The 25097-nt window shown below is 43.7% G+C and overlaps 2 protein-coding genes across 4 annotated transcripts in view; both read left to right on the plus strand.

The window, feature by feature from the left end:
- The first annotated feature begins 562 nt into the window (after positions 1-562).
- CDC23 (cell division cycle 23) lies at positions 563-11804 on the plus strand. The gene is made up of 16 exons (XM_032950370.2): positions 563-769; positions 1728-1803; positions 1914-2051; positions 2208-2250; positions 2665-2767; positions 3017-3149; positions 3428-3605; positions 3991-4088; positions 5041-5122; positions 5434-5587; positions 6595-6714; positions 7048-7123; positions 7462-7523; positions 7907-7982; positions 8699-8818; positions 9626-11804. Exons 1-16 carry the CDS (start codon positions 663-665, stop codon positions 9767-9769), a joined length of 1710 nt encoding a protein of 569 aa, XP_032806261.2. The 5' UTR covers positions 563-662; the 3' UTR covers positions 9770-11804.
- A 143-nt stretch (positions 11805-11947) lies between these two features.
- Positions 11948-25097, plus strand: part of DNAAF9 (dynein axonemal assembly factor 9) — a 70622-nt gene continuing 57472 nt past the window's right edge. For all 3 annotated transcript variants that reach the window (XM_076065922.1, XM_032950368.2, XM_032950369.2), the window contains exon 1: positions 11948-12488. In XM_076065922.1, coding sequence (XP_075922037.1) covers positions 12424-12488 — 65 coding nt within the window. In that variant the 5' untranslated portion in view covers positions 11948-12423. The remainder of the gene's footprint in view (positions 12489-25097) is intronic.

Consider the following 25097-nt stretch of genomic DNA (forward strand, 5'->3'; position numbering starts at 1 on the left):
AGAGGCACGCGTTCACAATTGCAGTTTGTAAACCATCATTGGGGATGTCACCACAGGACGACTTACTCTATTATATGCTGCTGCTGCGTTGACAGTGCCGCACAAGCACAATTAACAAACAAAAAACCAACACATACGTCAATATCCGTTAAATTATATATATCGTAGGCGACGTTTCAGGCAGTAACCCTTCTTCATTGTACATGTTGCAAGGCAGCGGCAACGCGGATTGGTTCCCCAGAGCCACGCGGCTCTCTCAGCCTCCACCCCGCTCGCCCCGACCCCAGAATCAGAATCCGTATTCATGCTGGAGAAATCCGATGAGCTACAAAGCTCGTTGTGTGCAAACGTGGGCAGTCGCCCCCTCCCCACGCCTCGCCCCTCCTCCTTACCCCTCCCTCCCTTTACCCCGCCCCGCCCCCTACACCGCTCCTCCCCCCACGCCGCCCCGTTCCCCCCAATCCCTCCCCCACACCGCCCCTCCCCCAACACAGCCCCTCCCCCCAACATAGCCCCTCCCCCAGCGCCGCCCGCCCCACAAGAATAAAAAGCGCGCGAAGTGCTGCCGGAAGTCGCGGGTGGTGAGGACAGGAAGCGAGCGAGTCACCGCCGCGGAGCCTGTCGGGAGGCGAGCGCCGCCCGCCCGCCCCCCGCTGAGAGAGATGGCGGCGCATTTGAGGCTGGGCGCGGAGCTGAAGGCGATCAAGGGGGAGCTGCTCGCCGTGGTGCAGCTCTGCCGGGATCGGGGGCTCCTGCACAGCGCCAAGTGGTACGTACGTGTGTGCGGTGGGGTGAGGTAGTCCTCACCTCGATCCCTTGGCAGCCGTGAGCGTAAGCCGGCTCTCGCGCGTGTGTGGTTTGAGCGCGTCGAGGCCTAGCCTGAGGCCTTGCGGTAGAATCGTAGTTTAAAGTTTATTTATTCGGTTACCCGAATCCGAGGAGCTATAAAGCTCTTTTTTGTATGTTCACCGATGTCAGGATAGGGTGCACGCGATCAAGAACGTCGCAACAACAACAGTGCAACAACAAAAATGATAGGAGTGCAGAGTATAGGAAAGGTGAGAACAAACTTTAAAACGTATACAAATAAAACTATTAACTCTTTGTATCTTACCAGATGAAGCTCAGACAATAGAGACGCACAACGCGACAGTGACGCAGAGGCGTGCTGAGAAGCACAGATTTAGAGATGCAGACGGGAGACATAGGCCCTCCGCTGTTTCCCCCTGCTAAAGGCGCATGTCTTCTGAAAAAAAAACACGTTCTCTTTATGCAGATCTGCCAACGCTGTCCCTCGTGTTTTATGTGGTTGGTATTAACGTGAGGTCCACCCAGCACCTTACCTTAAATTCGGCTTGGAAGAATCCCGCGATGTGCATCGTCTCCGGTCTGGTGTCAGCCAGCGCCTTGGCGACTGTCCGTCTGGCCTCATTCCGTCTGTGTTCATCTACTTTCCTATACTGTCGTCTGTAACATGTTTGACTTGCACGCATTGTGGTGCTCCTCTAACTTTTAGATCTCACTGGAGAGTGTGTGGAAGTTCAACATTCTCGTAAAGTGCAACAGTGCACTATATCACAACCACTTTTGACTTCTCAAAGTGCTCTCGTCTAAACATGCGGTGCTCGTCTTATTACAACCAGAGCAATACTTGTGATGGCAGACTGAGTAGACACTTGTTTAATTATAATGACTGAGCTATCTACCCTACTCGTGGTTCTTTGCAGGTCTGCTGAGCTTGCCTTCTGCTTAGACCCACTGAAAGCAGAAGATGGATTCCCGACCCCTGCACCCTTTACTGCTGTAAGAAAAAAGTATTCCATATTGTTTATTTCAAAATAGAAATGTGATCGATTTATTAACTTCAGCTCTTAAACGCACGTTTTTTAATGACTTCTTTTTTTTCTTTCTAGGAAGACTTGGCTGACTTTGATGTGTATACAGTGGCCAAAGCATACTTTGATCTGAAGGAGTTTGACAGAGCAGCACACAGCCTGAAAGACTGCCGGAGTCCAAAAGCATATTTCCTGCAAATGTATTCACGATACCTAGTAAGGACATGTATATTTTCGCATGGCATTGATATGGAGTTTGGGATGCGTGTCATGTTTTTCTGATGATATTGTTTCATAATTGCGTTGCTTGTTTAAACTAAACACAATGCAGATGTTACTTGTCAAGATTAACATGTCGTTTGTATAATTTAGGCTGGAGAAAAAAAGAAAGAGGATGAATCGCTCGACAGTCATGGTGAGAATTCACGTTTATATATTTTATTTCCCACATACTCTGCTACTCCGGTTGGCTACGTGTGGTGCGAACTTAAGCTCTACCTACAAGGGCGGAGCCAGGGGGGTGACAGGGTAGACAATTGTCACCCCCGAAAAAAATCGAAAATCTGAAACATTCTGCGTATAAGTGTACGACACTCGGTCTGGCGGCCTCCGTGCAACTGCATTGTTAGAGTGTCGCCAACCGGTGGCATGAGGTATAGCCGATTTCTCATTCAGTCATTCTTGAAATTAAAATTTGTTCAATGTCACCCCGGGCTGAAAATCTTGGCTCTGCCCCTGTCTACATGCTTAATATTTTTTTTAATACAGTATTCAGTAACGTAATCGGTGTATTTCCTTAATACTTTATGTTAAATTGCCTGGAATTCAGGGGTTCTGGAGAAGGAGGTGAAGAACGGGGTGCTGCGGAAGCTGCGTGTCGAACTTGGCAAAAAGCACCGTGAAGGCCAGCTGGATGGTTTCGGCCTGTACATGTGCGTACCGCCTCTGGGATGTACCTTTATTTCTATAGACAGCTGCTTGTAATGGCTTATCTTGTTCATCCAATAGCTTAATCTGGAACTGAAATCACATTTACTGCATGTGTCACGATGTTCAGAATCACGTCCTTCTGGCTGTCGTAACAGTTTCCAAGCATGATTTTTGTCCTCGCTATAATGTTTTATTCTGCTGTAAATACTTGCATACAATTTGAATAATTGAAAAACATGTTTTCATTACAGGTATGGTGTAGTGCTGCGGAAGTTGGATCTAGGGTCAGAGGCCATTACCATTCTGTTGGAGGCCACGCACGCTACCCCTTTGCATTGGGGAGCCTGGCAGGAGCTCTCTTGCCTTATTACAGATAGGAACAAGGTAAATAGCCAAAAAGTACAGGGTAAAGGTGTCGTACGTGATGTTGTTAGATCCTGTGACTAACTTTTTTTTCCTGTTCAACGTATTATTTTTCTATCACTGCTTTGTGTCCTCTGCATACCATAAGTAAGAAGGTTCTCTTGGGTAATTTTATGTAATACGGATACATTGATTTAGTCCACTTAACTAGTGCACTAAATCACATATATGTAAAACAATCAAACCTGGTGGTTATTATTATTGGAGGTATAAGCCTATTTGCTGACGACTGTTTCCAGCTGAAGTCGCTCTCTCTGCCGGACCACTGGATGCGCGAGTTCTTCCTGGCCCATATGTACACGGAGCTGCAGCTCATCAGCGAGGCGCTGCTCAAATACCAGGCGCTGCTGGACGCTGGCTTCAGCAGGAGCACGTACATCGTGGCGCAGATCGCCGTGGCTTACCACAACATACGAGGCAAGTGTCAGCCAGCACATGAGAAAAACACTTTTAAAATACACTTGATATATTCTTGGTTCTTTCAGTAAAGTCACGTAGAAGGGAAACAATAAAATAATAAACATATAAAACAATAAAATTCTCATGACGTTTCGACTGCAACACAAGCGGTCATCATCAGGTGTGAAAACCACAACAAGAAAAATGTAATCCTTTGTTTTGTTGTATAGTCTCCCCTACAGGTGGCTGCACAGTTAACTTAATAACTGTTTTTTGTATCCACTTCATCCTGATACTCTTAACAAGGCTACTTTTTCTAAAATGAGATTTTATCAAAACATTTTCCTGAATAACTCTTAAGTTTTGAAAATGTAATCCTTGAAGTGTTTTTTTCTTGTAACAGATATAGACAATGCATTGGCTCTTTTCTCCGATCTGAGAAAACGCGACCCATACAGGATAGAGAACATGGACACTTACTCTAATTTGCTGTATGTGAAGGTGAGTTTCTTTCATTTGGTCCCGTTATTTTTTTTAATCATCCCAAGCCCAATGACATTCTGTTTCATGGTCATTTCGCAAATCAAAGTTAGGCCTGACAGCTTAGAAATGTATTCAAAGTATTTAACCCTATTGAGGGTGTTATGTCCAGTCGGTTGGCACAGCAGTGGAGTGCTCTTCACCTTACTGGGGTTGATAAAATGAGTATCACTTTGTGGGGAAGTCGTCCCTGTCGTGGGAATGTGAACTTTCCACCACTTGCTCAGGGCTCTGAAGTGGAGGCGAGTTGCCCATGCTCAATTGAGTGTGGAACCATTTTTACTTTTTTTTGTAGGTGCTGTTTATTAACCCAAACATCCCTGAATTTCCAGTTCACTTAGTGTTCATTATTTGATTAATTAAAGAGACGGGATCAAAATTAGTTGGAATGTAAAATCGCATTAAATTTTGACTTGACTTTTGTGACTGCAGGAATTCATATTCACATTGATAATTGTTTTTTTACCCTTTTATCTGGCAACAAAACTGACACCTTTTTTTATTACAAGGAGTCATGTTTACATTGACCACAATACCTGCTGTCGGAACGCAAACAAATAACAACAACTCTGATAATGTATTGGCACTGTCCTTGAAATTGATTGGTCCACACCCGAGACAGCTTTCTTTAGAGCCTCCTCGCACATGGTGTTGAACCAGAAGACGCCAAAAGGCGCGCCTACATTATCAGAGTTTTTTTTGTTTGCGTTCCGACCACAGGTATTGTGGTCAATGTAAACATGACTCCTTGTAAAAAAAGGTGTCAGTTTTGTTGCCAGATAAAAGGGTAAAAAACCAATTATCATTTTGTCACTGGCAAATGAGGTTTCCGATGGTCATATTCACATTGTTTTGTGTTCGACCATTATTAGGTTCAATTACACAGCAAATGCGTGTCCTGTTTCTGTTCCAGAACAAGAAGCCGGAACTAAGTTACCTCGCTCACAGTCTTTGTGAAATTGACAAGTATCGTGTGGAGACCTGTTGTGTCATTGGTAAATTTCACTCTTGTTCCTTGTAACTGTACAGTTCGTGACACCTCGTACCTTTTATACATGTTGCATTTTATCTATTTGACAGTGAACTTCACATTTACACCCAACTCTCAACCTGTTTTACCAGTGTTAACAATTTCACTTGTATTTACAAGAGTTATCCCCCCCCGCCATGGCACACGCATTGTGTAGCATACACCCTTCACTGAATTACGAACTTAGAAAGCATATATCTCCATGTGTCAACATTGTGGAGGTGCGTAATATGATCGTGTATATAGTGTTAATTACTGCACTTTCATCATTTGTAGGAAACTACTACAGCTTACGAACACAGCATGAGAAGGCCGCGTTGTACTTCCAGCGTGCGCTGAAGCTTAACCCACAGTACCTCAGTGCGTGGACGCTTATTGGCCACGAATTCATGGAGATGAAGAACACCTCCGCTGCCATTCAGGCCTACAGGTGCTGCACGCGGTATCGGGATTCCATCTTTAACCTGTTGCATTGTCAGTATGCTTGAGAACTAAAAAAAATCATACGTTCACTTGAACATTATTTCACTGTTCATCAATAATATTTTAATATTTTTTTTCAATCCGTGAATATTACCCCTAATTATATCGGTGTTTTTAGATACTGACATTTTTTTTTACAAAAGTAAAAAAAAACTGCAACCAAGCATGGGTTATGGATACTGGGAATTACGCTGAGATACAGGAATACATAGATCGGTGAATAAACGTAAAGTATAGACATTGCATTGACTTGTGAAAAGTAAGTGGGCTTGAGTAGGACACCGCAGGAAGGTATAATGCTTGGACTAGAACTGATGATGAAGTGGTCGCCAAAGGGGAAAACGCGTCCCAAAGCATGATCACCGTGGAGGTGGAGTGATAAGTTTGGGCCCACGTGGGATGGCTAAAATGTGAGGAGGCCTTTGTCGGGCAGTGGATTGATCTAGGCTGATTAATTATTCACGTAATATAAATACATAGTTTATCTTGATTTGAAGTTTTCGTGACTGCTGGAATCCATACTCTTTGGTTCTTTCGGTAAAGTCACGTAGGTAGAAAAAAACAAAAATTGTTTATGTATTTAATTTGTCTCACCTCAGCCAATGACCATCTCGCCCCCTACTGGCCATTGTATTAAAGGCAGTTGCCGTTTCGGTTATGTTCAATGTAATTATGCCAGTTTCCGAACAATTTTGATTTTTGATGCGCGAATTGTTGAGGGGTTTATATTTTCGGTATCTTATGCGACTTGGTGGTATTTCAAATGAACATATCCAGATATGGCAGTCCGCTTGTAGTATTGCAGTTTTCAAAGAGGCTTCAGCTATATCATTGCCCGAGTCACGGTATAGTGTTCCAAAGGTTAACAATCGAGCTTGAGGTCAATAGTCACTGGAAAAGCAACAAAAATAGGAAGGTCACCTACGTTGTTGCTGGTTGTCTCTTTGTTGATAGGCGTGCAATAGAAGTAAACAGACGGGACTATCGTGCATGGTACGGCCTTGGACAGACCTACGAGATCCTCAAGATGCCATTCTACTGCCTCTACTACTACCGGCAAGCACACCAGCTCAGGTATATCCACTCTCTTTCGAATGTGTAAACATTTGTTTCTATCCGCTTGTTGCGTATTAACTTTAACCACTTGTAACAATCGTTATCTCTGCTATAAGAATAATATTTCTTAAAATTGATCATCAGAATATTTTCATCCTCCATTACAAATATTCTTGCCTTTGGACTTGGTGTAATGTGACTGTAGTGGTCCTGTGTTAATTTTTAAATGGAATTTGATCTGTAAATTTTCATACTAATTTTTAAATACTTTATTTCTTCTGCAATGAAGATCCTGCTTTGCAACAGTGATTTAAAGTGTGGTACGCTCGCTAAATTGGTGATCTTTTTAAGGCCGAGCGATTCCCGAATGCTGGTGGCTATGGGCGAGAGTTACGAAAAGCTGGAAAAGTTAGTGGAAGCAAAAAAGGTATGATTTCTTCAGCATTCACATTTTTTTCTAAAATGGTGAATCTTCCAAAGTAATGCAGCGCTTTCGATTTAAAGCTTTCGTGACTGCAAGGATTCATCTTCTTTGGTTCTTTCGGTAAAGTCACGTAGAATGAGAATAAAATAAAACAATAAAATTATCACGACGTTTCGGCCACAACACAAGTGGCCACTTGTGTTGTGGCCGAAACGTCGTGAGAATTTTCTCATTCTACGTGACTTTACCGAAAGAACCAAAGAAGATAATGCAGCGCTATAAATAATTTCCAATGTAAATCGTGCAGCACTGAACTCGTGGTTGTTGTTTGTCTGTGACAGTGCTACTGGAGAGCATTCTCGGTTGGAGATGTGGAAAAAGTAGCCCTCATGAAGCTTGCAAAGTGAGTGACCAATAGCATCACTTCAGCAATTGCTTTGTATGTCTCTTGGTATTTGTCAGATATGGGAATTGTTATTTATTGTTTTGTGGGAAGTGCCTAGGACCTGGCAAAATAGACAAAATGAAAATTTAAACTGAAAAAACAGTCAACTCAAACAAAAGGGACTTGGGCTGATGTGAAATGCAGATTGTGCAAGAGGTAAAAATGTTGACGAAATTAAAAGGTAACATGCCAACAGTATTTGGTGGCTATCACTATAATAACAATCGCAGGCAATTGCATATACAACTCCTACAGGTTGTAAAACAAGCGGCACTTACTCATTGCAGCGTAATGCTTCTTGGACAATCGCTCAATTAACGTTTATTTTTTTTATGCATTAGGCTTCACGAGCGTCTGGGTGAGAGTGACCAAGCTGCCCACTGCTACTACAAGTATATACAGGACATGTGTGAAGGGGTGAGTCGACTTGCATTGTACATTGTTCATGTCTGTACCAACACATTCCTCCGACTGGACATCTGTTAAAAAGAGCTTTATAGCTCATTGGATTCCTCCAGTATGAATAAAGATTCTGATTCTAACATCAAACAACACAACTCTTGAAGAGCAATGCGTCCGCTTATATTAGCACTGTACCCCAATGTGCTAAATACATCCCAAATCATATTTTGTTGAACATTCCACAAATAGGCATGGGCATTCATTCTTAGTCAGCTGTGAGATGAAAAGCTGACATTGAATTCGCCATCATGGGTTGTGTAGTTCGTTCGTCTGCTTTACTCCTTTTTAGCACTCAAATTCACATGGCTGTGTTTTAAAATGGCAACATTCTGTTAAGAAATGTCAAGAATGTGTTCTCCATAGAAGGCGTACTTTTCATAAGCATGCAAAGGATACGAGTTGAAAGTGAGGAAGATATTCTATTTTCTGTTAAACTCAGAATAGTGACATGACAGCATAACATTTCAACACATCCATATTTTTGGCGTGTTTTAAATTCAGCAGAATCTAAAAGCAACCGTTCATAGGCCTGTACATGCCTTTTTATATAACTGCCTTGATTTAATACAAGTCTAGAATGAAGAATAAGATCATATAGAGCTTGCAAGGTTCACCTTGAATTCTAAATATTTTTGGGACCTGTAATTTTGATGCGTTTGTTTTTCGGGCAGGAGATACTAGAGCACGAGGAGCTGAGTGTAGCGTTCCGCAACCTCGCACACTACTACTTCAAGTGCAAACGCTGGGAGGATGCTTCCGTGTGTGCCCGGAGATGCTGCAGCTACAACGATGTGAGAAATGCACGCGCTCTATGCGATGTACTGTATATAGGACTGAGTGCTGTTGCAGTACTGAAAATTCAACCTCGGTTTTTACGAGATGTTGCACGATTGATTTATAACTCGGACTTACCTTTGGCTGTCGGGGAGTACCTGATGGCGAATTTTAAGGATATTGTCACAGTTTATCAGAAATGATTGTTGCACACTTAACGATTGTGTTATAGCCGTAATTTTTTGAGCCTGCTAGGTTACTATAATTGCTCATCGGAAAATGCATTGCTGCTGAAATTGTTTGCAGTGATTGGCATACAATTCCCCGAATACATCATGGCTTTAAAGAATAAATTGTCCTACATTAATGCATTCAAATATACCATGGAATGGATACATTGATTAAGCTGTGGGCTCCAACATTCTTAATAATGAATTGATGACTATTAGATGTGTAAAGAGATATGAGTAGCTCTTAATATACATCTGGATTATGCCGATTTGTTGGTGTATCTTTACGTGTAATAAGTGGTAGCATCGTGGATTTTGCTGTGCTCTAAGAACTCGGCAACTTGCTTTTGTTTCCTACCCGTGGATATTATCAATGCACGTGGATTCTGATCTTGGCCTGGGCCTACGCTGGTTTAATTTATTTGACTTGGCCTCAAATGAGTATCAAGTGCATTGTGTGTAATATTAGCACTTGATCTACAGGGTTGGTGAGTGCTGTGCAGGCTTGGCTTTAATAGAATCATTTTAACGGCACTTCATGGCAACAATGTGTATAAGGCTAAACAGAGGATGTTTGTCTTGTGTGGTGAGCAGACACGGGAAGAAGGGAAGGCTCTACTGCGACAGATCTCCCAGCTGCGTGCTGAGGGGGAAGCGAGCAATGTGGATATGTCCCTGGACCTCTCTGGAAGTACCTCCATGCCAAAGCTGTCTCCACTAAACCTCTCCTCAACGTGAAAATGCCTTAAATTCCCAGGAATATGTACACTAATTGTGTGTGTGTAATATAGAATAGCGTACACATGATATAGTTGGTCACGTGGATAAATGTGTCAAGGCATGTACTTGTAATAGAAACAACACAGTTGTGCAAATAGGATGGATTTGAAAGGACCGTATCGAATATGTTACCAAAATGGCAATCAAAAGTGAGTACCATGGGTACCGATTTAAATCTTGGTTATGATTGTGTATATATGTTTCATATTTGCGTTAATGGAGTATTCCATTTTAAAGATTAGCCTCGTGTCAAATGTATCTGCACTGCCCTGAATGAACATGTTCAAGTGCAGCTGTTCAAGGACGATGCAGCCCAGCAAATAAATGTCTGATATGTACCCAGGCTGTGTGTCTTGGGCTGTCCAACACAATTTTCAATCTTTGTAAATGAGAAAATACTTGTACCTCAATTATTCCACTGTTAAAACGAGCTGTGCTGGGCCATTCAGATTCAGCCGGCCGGGCGCAGTTTGGGAAATACCAGGTTTTTACACTGCGGAAGCCAAGCCCATGGAGCTGACATCGCACGCATTGAATGAGTCGAGATGCACGGAGAGGAGAGTACCGAATGCACAAGCAATGAACACGTCATTAGCCCGGCCCCTGGCCCTGCTTGACCCCAAACCAGACGAGGCCAGTGTATCACGGATTGGTTCTGGCTTGGCACAGGGTAAAACCTCCTCTCCCGTGAGGGCCCAAGTGTAAGTAGATGTGGGTATTTGAAATACGTGCATCATATAGTTCCAGATATGATGGCTTTTAACATTTTTTATCCAGCAATATCACTGGGATGCTATGATGGTGTCTGGTCAAACACTCGACTGTACCTTGGTCACAGCCTAGGTATTTCTAAAGGGATATTTTTAGGTTTATATATTAAATTTTTGATTAAAAGCTTTCGTGACTGCAGTGATTCATTCTTGGTTCTTTCAGTAAAGTCACGTTGAAGGCAAACAATAAAATAATAACTATATATAACAATAAAATTCTCACGTTTCGACTGTAACACAGTCATCAGGTGTGAGAATTTTATTGTTTTATATATTTTATTGTTTCCCTTCAACGTGACTTTACCGAAAGAACCAAGAATATATTACATTCTGATCAATATATTTTTTAGTGTCTTTAATTTTAAGTCGCTAATCTTTAAGCGATGGAGCTATGAATGCTAGAATTGTAAAATAATTGATTATAGAAGTGTTCTGAATATCGTGTATGCCTTGTTGACTAATTAGTTTTGGTTCAATTCTACTTTGTTGACCTTCCAAGAATGTGCACATAATCCTTTACGCAGCAGTTGATGTCCTGCATTTGGAATTACTATAAGTGTTATATGCCGTGAAGCATTTGGTAATCTTAACATCCAACATGTGTGGTAATACAATATACATAATTAAGTGAAAGTTTGGTCTTTGATGTGCAGGCAGATATTTTTACATTGTCACATCGCATGTTATGTTGTACAAAAAATGGATTTGCCCCTGGAACTGCAACAATTGTGCTTAAAAATTGATGGCAGTAATTAAGCATTTTACATAGCTCTAGAAAAAACTAGATTTCAGTAATTTAAACGAAGGTTTGTGGAAGTAATTAATATTCCCTAACACCCAATTACAGTATTTTGTAGTGCAAATACTGTTAGATTGAATATATAAAGTTTTCGAATGTTGATTGGTCACAGCCAGGACTGTAAAAGTAGCGTGCAAAATGAATTGTTTAACAAGGGTATTATATCTCCCGAAGCTTGTTCTTCGTTATACCGCGTGCTGTTCGGCATAATTGCGTGGAGCGAAATGTCGGACCAAACGCAGTACGACTCGAAAACCCGCGACATATTTTCGCACAATCATGAAAAACGAGCGATTTGCACTACCAACAATACGTAAAATGTAATACTGGAATATATTCCAGGCATCATGTCAAAAGATAGGTTGCATTTCAATGTGGACGCGTGTGTATGGGCTTAAATTAAAACAATTTGCTTTCACCACCATTGGAGCATTTGTACATTTTAACGGTCCGTTTTTTTTTAAACGGGGAAACCTACACAGTCGATTTGCAAAAAAACATTTCGCGACGAAACTTTTGTTTCTATACCTGCTTTTTTTTTTGGGGGGGGGGGGGTTACAGTTGGGGGGGGGGTGGGGGAAATAAACCCCCTCGCCGCGATGTGCCACGTATGTTGTTTGAGCGTCATCGCCACCATCATCGCCATCCACCCAATGCGCGATTCATCCCGGGCACAACACGTGCGCGTCGCTGGGGCAACCCGCGACTCTACCACTCGCACCGCTGGGGGGAGGTGTGCGGCGGTGGTCGTTGTGACCAACGCCCCTCCCGAATCGCTTTAAAATCGTTAACGATTTTAGCCAAACAGACGGCCGTTTTGTTTCGAATGCTTTACATTTTGCTTACACAAGTTAAATTAATTTGCATTCCGAACGCGGTGTTTGCGTGATTTTTTTCTCGTCATATCGTCTTCCACCACCTCACCCCCCCCCCCTCGTGATGGACTCGCCCGCTCCACGGTGACGCGCGTCAATGGCGGCGTGCCTTTAAAAGGCGAGGTAAATAACGAGCGGCGGCGTGAGGCGTGAGGAGGCGGCGTGGCGATGTCTCTGCAAACGTCTGCGGTGCGGCGAAGCGCTAAAGGCGACGCGGCTGCTCGGTCGACCACGTAAGTTGGCGTCGATGTGTGCACCGCAGCGCGTTTGAAGAAGGTTGTGATGTGGTAGTGGTGGTTTTAAGCGGCACCGTTAATTTAAAACTCGCGAGCCGCTTGAGCTCACCCCCCCTCCGCTGTGTTTGCGATGTCCTATTGAGACATCATTGACACAGGTGTGTGTGTATTTTATATCACAGTAATGTATATGAATGACGGGATTTGCAGCGTTGCCTATGACTACAAGTTTGATGTATTGATTTGGATCCGTGTATCGAGCGGTTTTAATTCGTTTATAGGGCTTCTACAGAGCGGTTTGTATGTTGTAACAACAACAAAAAACACCGTGGCGTTCATATGGGAGATGTATAAACTGGTCAACGATATATATTCTTGGTTCTTTCGGTAAAATCACGTAAAAGTGAAACGATAAAATAAAAAAAATATAAACAATAAAATTCTCACGACGTTTCGACTGCAACGCAAGCAATCATCATCAGGTGTGAAAACCACAGCAAGAAAATTTGAAAAAAGTGGCGGTTATTTTTAACGTTGGCACCACGGAGAGCGATTTGACAGTTTGTTCAGATGGACGAGTCCATCTATGTTCGGAAAAGAGGAGGGGGAGAGACGAAAAATAATGGATGCGGTCTGAAAGCCACCTTTGGCGTGAACAATCAATTAAGACCCGAAATGGTTAACGCTATGTCGTGTTTGGTGCTCTGTTGATCAAGAGGCAACGCTTCACCCACACATCACGGGTACGGTGGTGATGCCGCGTGACGTTATATCACCTGTCAGCCGTCACCGGGCATGCTTCCGAGCTTGTGTCACAGAAGCCAAGCAAGGGGCTGGCTTCTGGCGAGAGATTGTTTTGGGTGGCCACCATTCACGCCGGGTTGCTAAGATGCTTGCTGCAGTGGGCTGCGCAGAACATAAAATATTATACTGTGTTCTTCTATGCTCCCCGCTTGTATTATCCCCCGCAGTGAGCATCATGGAGAAGTGTGGTCAAATAGCGCCCACCACGTGGGTCGTGGTAATTGTCAATTCAGCAGTGGATTGAAAAGTTTCGGTCATTAATACATACAGTAGTAGGTAATGTGTAATATAATGCATAGCTGTCAACCCATACGTTTTACCCCGTATTCTTGTGTATTGACATTGCGGGCACCACGTACATGTGGGTGCAGTACCACCGGCCCTAGAGGGGCTCGCTTAGCACTGACTGACAGCGCTGGAAGGCACCACGCTCTGCGTGCAGTGCCGACCCCTATAGGATAGGGTGTGAGTGTGTCGGCCATGGGAATGGGGTTACTAAGGGCCATGGCACTCTGGTTGACCCCGAAGGACACGTGACCGGTAAAGTCTCCACAGGGCCCCCAGGTCGGGGCTCGGGGTAGTCACGTGTCAGGGATCGAGATCCTGCTCGAGGATTCTAGAAGGTGGGCGTGGCTAAGGGCGGAACCAGCCCTGCCACGGAGGATATAAGCCGGGTCCCCCAGAGGGACCGGCGCTGTCGTTCATCCTGAAGAAATCTACGTTCTACAAAGTCACCAACACGTGGACCTGGACCCAAGCTGGGGTCCGGTCCGTCGTAGCTACTTCCAGTGTAATTCGTGTAGTTAGCCTGGTGGTCCACCACCATAGATAGGTTGTTGTCTTGTTAAGGGGTAGTACCCCGTGTGTTGTTTTAAATACATGTGTTGCCTCCAAGAAGTGCGTTTGCGACTCAGTTGAACTCGCTACACTTGTACAGGGAAATTGAGTTTTCAGGTCCATATGGCGTACAGCCATTTCAATATGGGCAAAACAGGTTTTTTATATTTGTGTTTCTCCCCTGTGATGGGACTTTGTAGGATGAACGTTGAGACTGAGAAGGGCACGGGGTGACCAATAAGGTCTGAATTGGTCTGTAATAAGGTAGGGCACTGATAAGGGGTTGACAGGCATGATAATTCAGTGTATATATTACATCGTATAGTATAGCGGGTTAACGTTTTGGGGAATGGCCCCTTATTTCATCTCCTGAGATGGCCTGCAGCACCACATGCACTTCCCGCAAGATATGGCAATGCCAACACCAGAAGCGATGGTCCTGTGCAGAATATTGGGAACAGACTAGGTTGGATAGGAGACACGAAAAATAATTCCCTATAGTAATAGGTTTTACCCTTTTAACTGGCACAAAAACTGACACCTTTATCCAAGGCATCATGTTTGCAATAACCACAACACAAGCAGTCAAAATGCAAACAAAAGAGACAACTGATAACAATATGCACTGTCCTTGAATTTGATTGGTCCACACCCGAGACAGCTTTTCTTAGAGCCTAGTCCCCACTGGTGTTGGACCAGAAGATGCCAAAAGGCGTACAACTCAAAAACAACGCACTATCAGAGTATTGCGGGCTCGGGGTGAGCATTTACATTATGAGACCTCCTTTGCCAGTAACAAGATATAGTAATAGGTTTTACCCTTTTTTTGTGCCGGTTAAAAGGGTAAAACCTATTACTATATCTTGTTACTGGCAAAGGAGGTCTCATAAAGAATCCCCTACTTTGACAAGAGGACCACACTGATCGCTCTGCCGAAGCACCACGGGAGTTGTCTCACATCGTGTTGTTGTTTACCGAAGCCGCTCACACACACACACGCAGCCATGCCACATGCCCTGCTGCGTGTGACGAGCGTTGACATGCCACATGCCCTGCTGCGTGTGACGAGCGTTGACATTTTACTGGCGCCGCCGCTGAGTGCAACAGAATGTTGCGGCTGTGTGTAAACGTGTGAGCAGTTACTCCACGTGGGGTTTTTTTTTAATGTGTCTCTAGTACCGTATCCTGCTGTGTGACCAGTATATGCACGTTAAATACTGCGGTGCAGATGTGTGTGATTTGTTCTCGTGTACTCGGCGTACAGTACAGTTGTATGACATTCATGGTTATTTCGGTCAAGTCACGTAGAAAATAAAATAAAATTTTAAATTAAAATAATAAATTGAAAATAATAAAAGTAAAAAAACCCACGGCGTTTCGATCGCAACACAAGCAGTCTTCATCGGGCGAAAAAGTTACATGACGTGCATTTGTGGACATGTTAATTTGTGTGTATGTTTGTGACACTATCCCAATGTTGTATGTGCTGTAATGCACTCGAGCTAAACTGCTGTGGATTGTTACAAAGCGTTAACTCTTGAGAGATGGCGAGGGCCTTCATCCAGCAGTGGATAGGTCATGGCTCGTGGTGGTGATTATGATGATTATACAGTATTGTGGTGTAAATAAAAACTGCGATGCAAACGCAGGTTCACCGGTGTTGCATTTTACATACACTACAATACTATACTGTGACAGTACGAACGACTACAAGACATACATTGCGACCACTTAATGTACACTACATCACTGCAAATGATGCAGTACTCTACATGTTATATGTATGCACAAATAACCTCCACGACCCGGGGAGGCCCTCATCCAGCAGTGGATTGACAAACGTCCTGTGCTGTACGTGTAAATAACACCAAAACGCAACACATTTGTCAATAACACTGGCCTTGAACGACAAAAGTATATAACCGGCGACGTTGCGGCCAGTGGCCCTTCTCGATAGCATCCAAATCCATGCAGTAATCACGTTCCATTTAAATTTCAATGACGCGGTGCCACTTGGAAGTCTTTTTTTGCCCGATGTTATCAGCCACGCTGGCTTCGCTCGTTACGCACCCTAGAGGTCATGAGAATCCGTAATTAGCTCTCTCGAGTACCGTTGTTGCTGTGCCGCGTGAATGAGTCACCTCCGTTGTGTTGGAAGATTCATTCACAAAGCCACCGCTGGATTTGTGTTTTTAATCTCCACGCCTGACTTCATTTTTTCCCTCCGAAGGGATATTGGTCACAATTCGTTGAGACGGTCTTTCCTTTTTGTTCCCTGCCCCCCCCCCCCAGCCAGAAACTATAACAATAAAAGGAAATGACATTATTTTAAAAATGCGGATATTGTTATCAGGTCGCACGTTCGTTGGTCGTTAATAATGTACTTTAACGGTTAATTTTTTAGGGATATTTAATCACCTGAATAAGCATAATCCAAGCATGGTTTATTATTAGTGGACTGGCCAATTACTGTAATTACAAGTGCTGCACAGGATGTATCCTCATCCCTGTATTGTCTAAGTAGTGTAGTATATTTAAAATCTGTTTTTAATGGTGCCATGCAGTAAACTGATTACACAATTACTATGTTACACCATTGCTGTAAATGGTCTTACTGCAACACAGTCTTGGAGCGTATTGTATATTTATTTGTAGTTCAATAGTAGATTACCAGGATATCCGCTACAGAATTATGCTTTGCTAGTTTTGCAGAGGCCATGACTTTGTATCTGATGCAAAGAGCATCTAATGTAAAAGAGGGTCCATTATATGTATCCGTCTAATACAGTAATGAATGCAATCAAAAGGGCTGAGATTAATGTATTCATGGGTGCTTTCACACTCTGTCTCCCCAGCAGAATAACTGTTAATCGCTCACAGAGGTGGCTTACATTCGACTTTTTTGTTTAATGATTAAGGGGCCCAGATTGCCATGTGGGCTTGCCTGATTTTCTGATGGTCTTTGTCTCGTCACAATAATACAAGTCATTCATCTGTTAGTTGGCCTTGGGAAGGAAATGCAGGTCTGTACGTATACATACACACTCCTGATGTCGAGGGGAAATGGGTGAGGTTTCGGACTGTGGCTCATGCAGCTGCAATGGCTGCTTTGGGTACACGGACCAGACCTCCCCAGAGACCCTGGCTGACGAGGAGGTATTCAAGCTGGCTGAGAAAAAGCGACAGGCCCACTCTCATGGCTACAGCATCCCACGTCGGAGAATGAGGAGGCTTACCACAGCCTTCGCTCGGAGGTTCGGAGAGCCGTGAGGCGCTGCAAGGATGGGATGGGTGGTGGTCGCGGGTTGCGGAGGAGATGGAGTCTGCCTCAATGGCCCACAATCACAAATCGCTCTTAAATTACATAAAAAAGTAACCTGCAGCACCACACCTATTACCATCATTAGGGGAAAGAACAGTGATCCAATCTTCAACCCCCAGGAACAGGTTTGCAGATTTGCTGAGCATTTATGTGAGGTCCTGGGGGAGGGGAAATCCTTCAGCCTGGAAAACATTGTGGCACAAAGTGAGGATGACCCTGCCAAGGCTGCGGTGCCTCAAATATGTGAAGAAGAAGTCACCCCCTGTGAGTGGCTGGCTGAGGTGCCATCTGTTGAGGAAGTACTGAAGGCAATACAGAGTCTGAGACCAGGAAAGGCACCGGGCAGCAGAGATGATCTCCCAAGCGAAATGCAGAGAGAGGGTGGCGGTTGTGCACAGACTGCCGTATATGACAATAACAATAGTCTGGACCACTGGACGGGTTCTGCAGGATTAGAAGGATGCCCTGGCAGTCCCCCCTCTTTAAGAAGGGGGACCGCACAGACTGTAACAACTACAGGGGCATCTCATTCCTCAGTGTGCTGGGAAAGGTCCTGGCAAGGATTATTCAACATCGCCTTGCTAGGCACGCTGAGGAGAGTCTTGCGGAGCCCCAATGCAGTTTCAGGAAAGGGCGGTCCTGCACAGATGCCATATTTTCTGTCCGTCTGCTACAGCAGAGGTATAGGGAATTCCAACATGACCTACATCTCTGCTTTATTGACCTGGTCAAGGCCTATGATACCATCAGTAGGCCTGGGCTCTGGGTTGTTCTTCGTGCTTTTGGAGTCCCTGACCCTCTGCTCACGATCATTAAGGACCTTCATGATGGTGAGCGGGCCTGGGTAAAACTACGTGGCCGGGAGTCAGCCATTCCCTGTACACCTTGGGGTGCGACAGGGATGTCCTCTGGCTCCCACATTATTTAACATCTATTTTGACCACGTAGTTCATGAAGCCTTCAATAGGAATTTCCATCTGGTACAGATACAATGAGAGGCTGATCGATGCCCGGGTGCGGTCAAGGAATGGCTCCCTATTGCTCAACCATGTTATGTATGCCGATGATCTGATAATTGCTGCTCGCTCAGAGGAGGAGTTGCTGAACCTGGAGCTTGATCACTAAGAGGTGGGGCCTTACCATCAGCCCCACGAAATCTAAGCACCTGCCTGGGTATTTTGTACCATCGGACACTCCACCCCCACAATTCCCAATTGGTGATAGGGCAGTTGTGGAGAGTTTCCCATACCTGGGCAGTGTGCTCATGACCGGCTCCGGTTTAACAGCAGAGGTCTCACTCCGAATCAGTCGAGCGGCATTATCTTTTCATTGGTTGCGTAACGCTGTGTGGAAGCTACCTGGTCTGTAGCTCCGCACGAAGCTTCAGGTCTTCTCGGCCACAGTCATTCCCTCCCTTCTCTCTGCTTGGGGAACCTGGACACCCCTAATGAAGCATCTTCGCCGGTTAGAAACATTTAGGCTGGCCTGCCTACGATCCATCCTGGGTTTAACCAGGCTGGATTGTGTGAGGAGCTCACATATCCTTGAAAGATCTGGACAAAGTCCCATCAGTGAGCTCCTCCGGTAGGCAAAGCTGCATTGGCTGGGTCATGTAGCCCACATGCCCAGCCACCGCTTGGCTAAACAGCTTTTGTTCGGCCGGATTGAGGGGGCTAATCGGGCGTGGCACGGGCTAGAGAAGAGATGGAGTGATGTGGTACAGGAGGATGTGGAGCTGAGTGGACTTGCCGATGACTGGTCCCAGCAGTGTCAAGATCTGGCCTCTGTGGAGGAGGCTCGTGAAGGACGCTACTGGGCAGTTGGAGGCAGTCGCCCTCCAACAACAATGGAGGGCGGAGGAGCGACGCTCACAACAACGAGTGGAGCGCCGGGTGGCTAAAGCACAGTTTCAGTTTATTTATTTTGGTATAGCCCTGTGAGCCATTCGGCTCTTGAATCGGGTGCAACCACAACAAACAAAAAAACAAAAACACGAACAAGAAAACATCTTAAAGTGACTATGTGACTGTGCAAACAGAAAATCCATGAAAAAAACATCAAATATTCCTGAAAAAAGCACCGTACACCAACGCTGTGTGCAAAAAAATCCTAGTGGGATGCAAGTCAAACAATAACCACAAGAAAACTTAGATTAAGGCCATCAGTCTAACTCCGTACTACAACAAAACAAACATGTCCAAACCAAAAAACATTTTCGAAATCACCAAAAAATAAAGCCATAATTGCAACGTAACAGTGATCATAGGGACTATGACCGAATTTTTACAATAAACTACATAAATAACATGTAACACCAAATCCTAGAGCCATAGCTGGCTGCATGAGTTACTCCATAACAATAGAAGCATCAGTCGGAGTATCAAATGTTTCAATGCACCTTTAAGATCAGTACGCTAAATCAAAATACAGTTAATACTTTGCAGCGTCATCCGGAGCGAAACGTTTTATTTAATTTTACACCAATGAATAGCAGTAGCAGCTAGGGGTGTACAACTCCTCTAGAGCAGTTTTGAGAGAAGATCTCATTGGTAGCGATTCTAGTTGCAGTTTTTTGGCAATAGCATTCCAGACCCTGGGGGCATCAATAGCAAAGGCCCTTCAGTTTTTGTACGGCAATAAGAAATGTGAAGCTGGTAAATGAGCGAAGACCTGAGGTAAAATTTGTTCTTTAAAACAGAGAGGAGATCCAGCAGGTAGTCTGCGGATTTTTTGTAAGTACATCGTGAATAAATACGATCTGGTGCACAAGCCGTCGAACATTAAGAGATGTTAAGTTTGAAGAGATCACAGTGGTGAGTCCTATATGGGCAGTTCAATGTAAATCTTAAGGCCGAGTGATAGATGGAATCAAGCTTCTTCAGTACAGTACTTGGGGCTGATTTATACACGATGTCACAGTAGTCAAGTAGAGGCAGTATGGTAGCTTTTATCAATTCCAAACGGAACATTGGGGGGAAGCACTGCTTGTGTCGATACAGAAAACCAATTTTTATTTTTGTCTTTTTACCAATATAATCAATGTGATCTTCAAAATTCAGTTTTGAATCCAGGATGACCTCAAGATACTTATAGATCTGGACTTGCTCTAATTATTTAAGGGATGTAATTGGAGAAAAATACCTTCCTGCTTTAGTCCTGGTGAGAAGCATAGCACCTTGGTTTTGGAGGTATTCAGGACTAGTTTAAGGGAAACTAGCTGATGTTGTAGTTTGTTGAAATCACCCTGTAGCTTAGCAATCACGTCATCCGGAGAGCGGCCAGCAGTAATCAGTTTCGTGTCATCTGCAAAAAGATTTACCCTGGAATGATCCAGGTCAGTGCCCAAGTAATTGACATAAAGAGAGAACAAAAGGGGGCCGAGGATGGAACCCTGTGGAACCCCTTTTGTTATCTTAACACTGTTTGACCTCTAACCATCTGTGAATACAGTTTACTAAGCAGGGTGTTGTGGTCTACTGTATCAAAAGCTTTGGACAGGTCTTGAAAAAGACAGGCACAGTACTGCTTATTATCAAGGCTACTGTGAATGTGATTCAGAGAGTCTAATACAGCAGATGTGGTGCTGTATTTTTTTCGGAACCCAGATTGTTTTAGATGTCGTAGATTGTTGGTGGACAGGAAACTGCTAATTTGGTAGGTCAATAATTTTTCAACCATTTTCATCAACGGGGACAAAATTGAGATAGGTCGGTAGTTATTTGGATCATCTTTAGGGCCCCCTTTGTGAAGTGGACGGACATAGGAATGTTTCCATTCTAGAGGAACTGATGCTTCTTTGATGGACAGGTTGAAAATATGGGCTATAGGTTTGTATATTAGGTGACCAACAATTTGTAGAGCAAAGACGGGAATACTATCTGCTCTGGTAGAGGAGGACCCTTTGAGGTAGGACAGTTGTTTCAGGACATTACTTTCGTGGATTGGCTAGAAACTAAATTCGTTTAATGTTTGGACAGGGGTGTAGGAATTTGCATGAGCAGGGGTGACTCCAAATACATTATCAAAAAGATTACCAGCTTCAGAAAAATGAAGGTTAAAATTGTCAACTATTTTTTTGGGATCTGAAAAATATTCCCCATTTCGGTTAAGCTCAGCGGGCAGATTGTCTGTTTTTGATGCCTTTTCGATACATTTGATTGTTTTCCAGAAAATCCTGGCAATTCCATTTAATTCCAGGAGAGTGGAGGAAAAGTAGGCATTGTTTGCATGCCGTATTTTTTTGATGCATCTATTCCTTAAAATCCTGTGTTCTAGCCAGTCATTGACCAAATTACTTTTCTGAGCACATGCCCAAGCCTTGTCCTTAGTTTTCATGAGCTTTGTAATCAAAGGATCAAACCATGGTGAGCGGTTGCCTTTAGTTTTAAATCTAACCAACGGAGCACGTTTGTTAAGAATTTGGAGAAATGTGTACCGGAAGGTCTCCAAAGCTGTAGTCAGGTTGGGGATATCACAGACCTTATCAATATCCGAGTGAAGCACATCATTAGTAAATGCCTGATTGCTGAAGTGTCTCATAGAGTGCTTCTCAACCAATTTATGGGGGGCTTTGGGTCTGGCTGATGATCTCACCCCAAAAATGAAGGAGTGATCACTAAGGATATTACCCAGAACACCAGTCGGTGTGAAATTGTGAGGGGCATTTGTCAATAGGATGTCAAGCAGAGATGACTGTCCCGGATTTTTTAGGTTGGGTCTTGTGGGGACATTTATTGATTGAAACAGATTAAATTCATCTGCAAAATTTGTGGCCACGGCCGGCGGGTTTAGCCAATTCCAATTTAGATCACCCACTAAAACTATTTCACCTTTAGGGAGGCCTCCAAAAAGCTCTCTCAGTGCAGATGCAGCTTCAACATCCTTCCCACTAGGCAGTCGATAGCAGCACACTACCAATATCTGTTGATTATTTGAGAGAGTTGTTCTGAGAGCCAGACCTTCAAAGCAACATTTTTTAAACAAGGAGTGAGCTAGTGAACATGCAATAGTATTACGAACATAGATGGAAATTCCATCTCCTTTAGATCCTCGGTCAAGCCGAAAAAGGTTGTAGTTGTCAATCTTAATCTGCAAGTCATTGACGGCAGGAGTGAGAAATGTTTCTGTTAGGTAAAAAATGTCCGGGTCAAGATTTGCCACTTCTAGTTTTAGTTGACTTAATTTAATCACAAGCCCTCTGATGTTGACATGTAGAACACCAACACCTTTCCTGCCAGAAACATCTACAGAATTATACGAGTTCTTGTCATTTGGGCCAGGATGAAGCTCAATACCACCCAGAAATAAGAAAAGTAGAATTATTAGTTTGCACAAGTATTTTCTGTGAAAGGATGAAGAGCGGCGAACCTTGGACGAATAGCAGTAGTTCGCAGATGGTGTTATTTTTAAGAGCAGAATTAAGTTTGGAAGGAGTGCTGGTGAAGTAATGGGACAAAGATAGGGTTTAAAAGGATACAATGATGGAGTGTAGAAGTGTCTATGAGCTGTTTCATTAGCAGGTGTAGTGGCAAATCGAGCAACAAGTATGGACGCAAAGTAACGAGGGTAGCTGTTTGTAGAGTTGAATGTGGCACTAGATATGGCCGGGAGGGACAGCAGTGGGATACACAGCAGGAGAATTGCCATCTCTAAAATATCCGGGGTAAACACAGATTAACACACAAGTGGAAAAAATATATATACTTGTAGGCCGAGCGCGAGAAAACGTCTTGCCGCACTCGTCACACAGCAAGTTGGCACAGTCGGGGGCACAGTTGGTGCATCAGCCAGTCGTCTCTGTCGACCTGTGGCATCTGGGTCTGCCCCGTGACCTCCTGCCAGCGGGCGTTCGACACTTCACGTGACCTCAAAGTGCACATAGCCTGGCACAAGCATCGTGGTGATGTCACCGCCGCTTAGTGGCGAATGGCGGTTGTGTTGTGCCTTAATTTAATTTCCTTTGCATTAGAGCAAAAACGCATTCACTGAGTTGTGTTTTATTGTTATACAGTCCTCTACGGTGTAGTGTATCCCATACGGATGTGCAAAAATATTTTTTTCATTAACCAATGTTTACGGAAATGCAAGCTTGAGATTAATGGAGCTTCTTGAGAGATGGATTGTGTTGCATTTCGGAACCGCTAAGGATGATGCTGGATAATAGCGAAAGTTAACTTTTATTGCATGTAAATTTTCGCTTTTACTGAAATCAGATATGAGTGAAGCCCATGCGGTTACTTCTGTTGCAGGAATACTCACAAAACAGACCGTTGATGATGAAAGAAACCCTTATCCTTACTACTACTTAGCAACTGTTAAAACCACAAACAGCAAGTTGCCCAGCAACCTGGTCACGCTGCAGAAGATAGGCGTTACTTGCTTGGGGCTGTCACAGTCACAGCTTGTGGCCGTGTTCCCCCTGCGTTGGCCACCATCTGTGTGGTCCAACATCACCACCGAGACCCACTGGCTTAACCCACTTGTGTGTCCAATCTGCTGCTCAATCGGCCTTTGTGTATTTGATTCTTCCTCGTGGCATTTTACCAAAGACATATCACTGAATTGCTTTAGCCACCGTGATGGCAATGCACTGTTGATCTAATGTTAGCATATACAGTGCTGTGCTAACAATATTTTACAGCCCGTTTCTGGCCACTGCTGAATTAATGGGGCTTGTTTGACCAGCTCATTCTTCACCACGCTGTTCAGTGACAGTTGGTGAATGGGGAGCCCAAGACGGCCAGTGCCAGCAGTCGTTTGGATATCACTCATGACTAATTAATGTTAGCCATGGTCGGGGATCAAACTTAGGTTGTACTGCTCCACGGTGGTCCTGGATTAGGATGTTTGACCATTAATGAGTGTTTTGTGTTCAAAAGTATTGCAGATTTGACTACAGCACCAAGAGGCAGACATGCTTTGCAGGGTTAGCTACTGTAGAGAATACAAGTACTGTATTGTGCATACAATAATGTACTTGGCAACCCACCTGCCCCATTCACTATTTATACAAAGTGTCCTTGGCTATTCAAGCTGCATGTTTGTAGGGAACAAGTTACATGTCTGCAGGTATTTTTCCATACATAATGATTGTGGTCATTCGAATTAAAGTACAATACAGTTATGTACCATCTCTATAGCATGTACATCAGTAACATTTCTAAACAAATAACAAAATAAGGAAAATATGCATCACCCTAGCATGTTGCAGTATTTGTGCTCATTAATCTTGAGTGTGTCTTGCAGTAAAAAAAATCTGCTTAATACAACATTTAAGACAGTATTTTGTATAAGAACAAATAGCATTCAGTCATCACTGTTAGTAATTAGTAACTCAAGCAATGTATCAGTCAGGGTAGTATGCTGGATGTTCATCATGAAAGTTGTACAGTACTTGCAGTGAGGGAAAAAAGTATTTGATCCCCTGCTGATTTTGTACGTTTGCCCACTGACAAAGAAATGATCAGTCTATCATTTTAATGGTAGGTTTCTTTGAACAGTGAGAGACAGAATAACAACAACAAAATCCAGAAAAACGCATGTCAAAAGTGTTATAAATTGATTTGCATTTTAATGAGGGAAATAAGTATTCGACCCCTCTGCAAAACATGACTTAGTACTTGGTGGCAAAACCCTTGTTGGCA

The sequence above is a fragment of the Petromyzon marinus genome, chromosome 9 (genome assembly GCF_048934315.1).
Source record: "Petromyzon marinus isolate PM22_M1 ecotype Great Lakes invasive population chromosome 9, UKy_Petmar_22M1.pri1.0, whole genome shotgun sequence".
Classification (NCBI taxonomy): Eukaryota; Metazoa; Chordata; class Hyperoartia; order Petromyzontiformes; family Petromyzontidae; genus Petromyzon; species Petromyzon marinus.

Bases quoted from the DNA above. Each gene is read 5' to 3' on its own strand.
- CDC23 (XM_032950370.2), top strand. From the start codon at position 663: ATGGCGGCGCATTTGAGGCTGGGCGCGGAGCTGAAGGCGATCAAGGGG. The intron at 2,052-2,207 runs GTAAGGACATGT...TGTATAATTTAG, and splicing joins AAATGTATTCACGATACCTA to GCTGGAGAAAAAAAGAAAGA. The intron at 2,251-2,664 runs GTGAGAATTCAC...CCTGGAATTCAG, and splicing joins TGAATCGCTCGACAGTCATG to GGGTTCTGGAGAAGGAGGTG.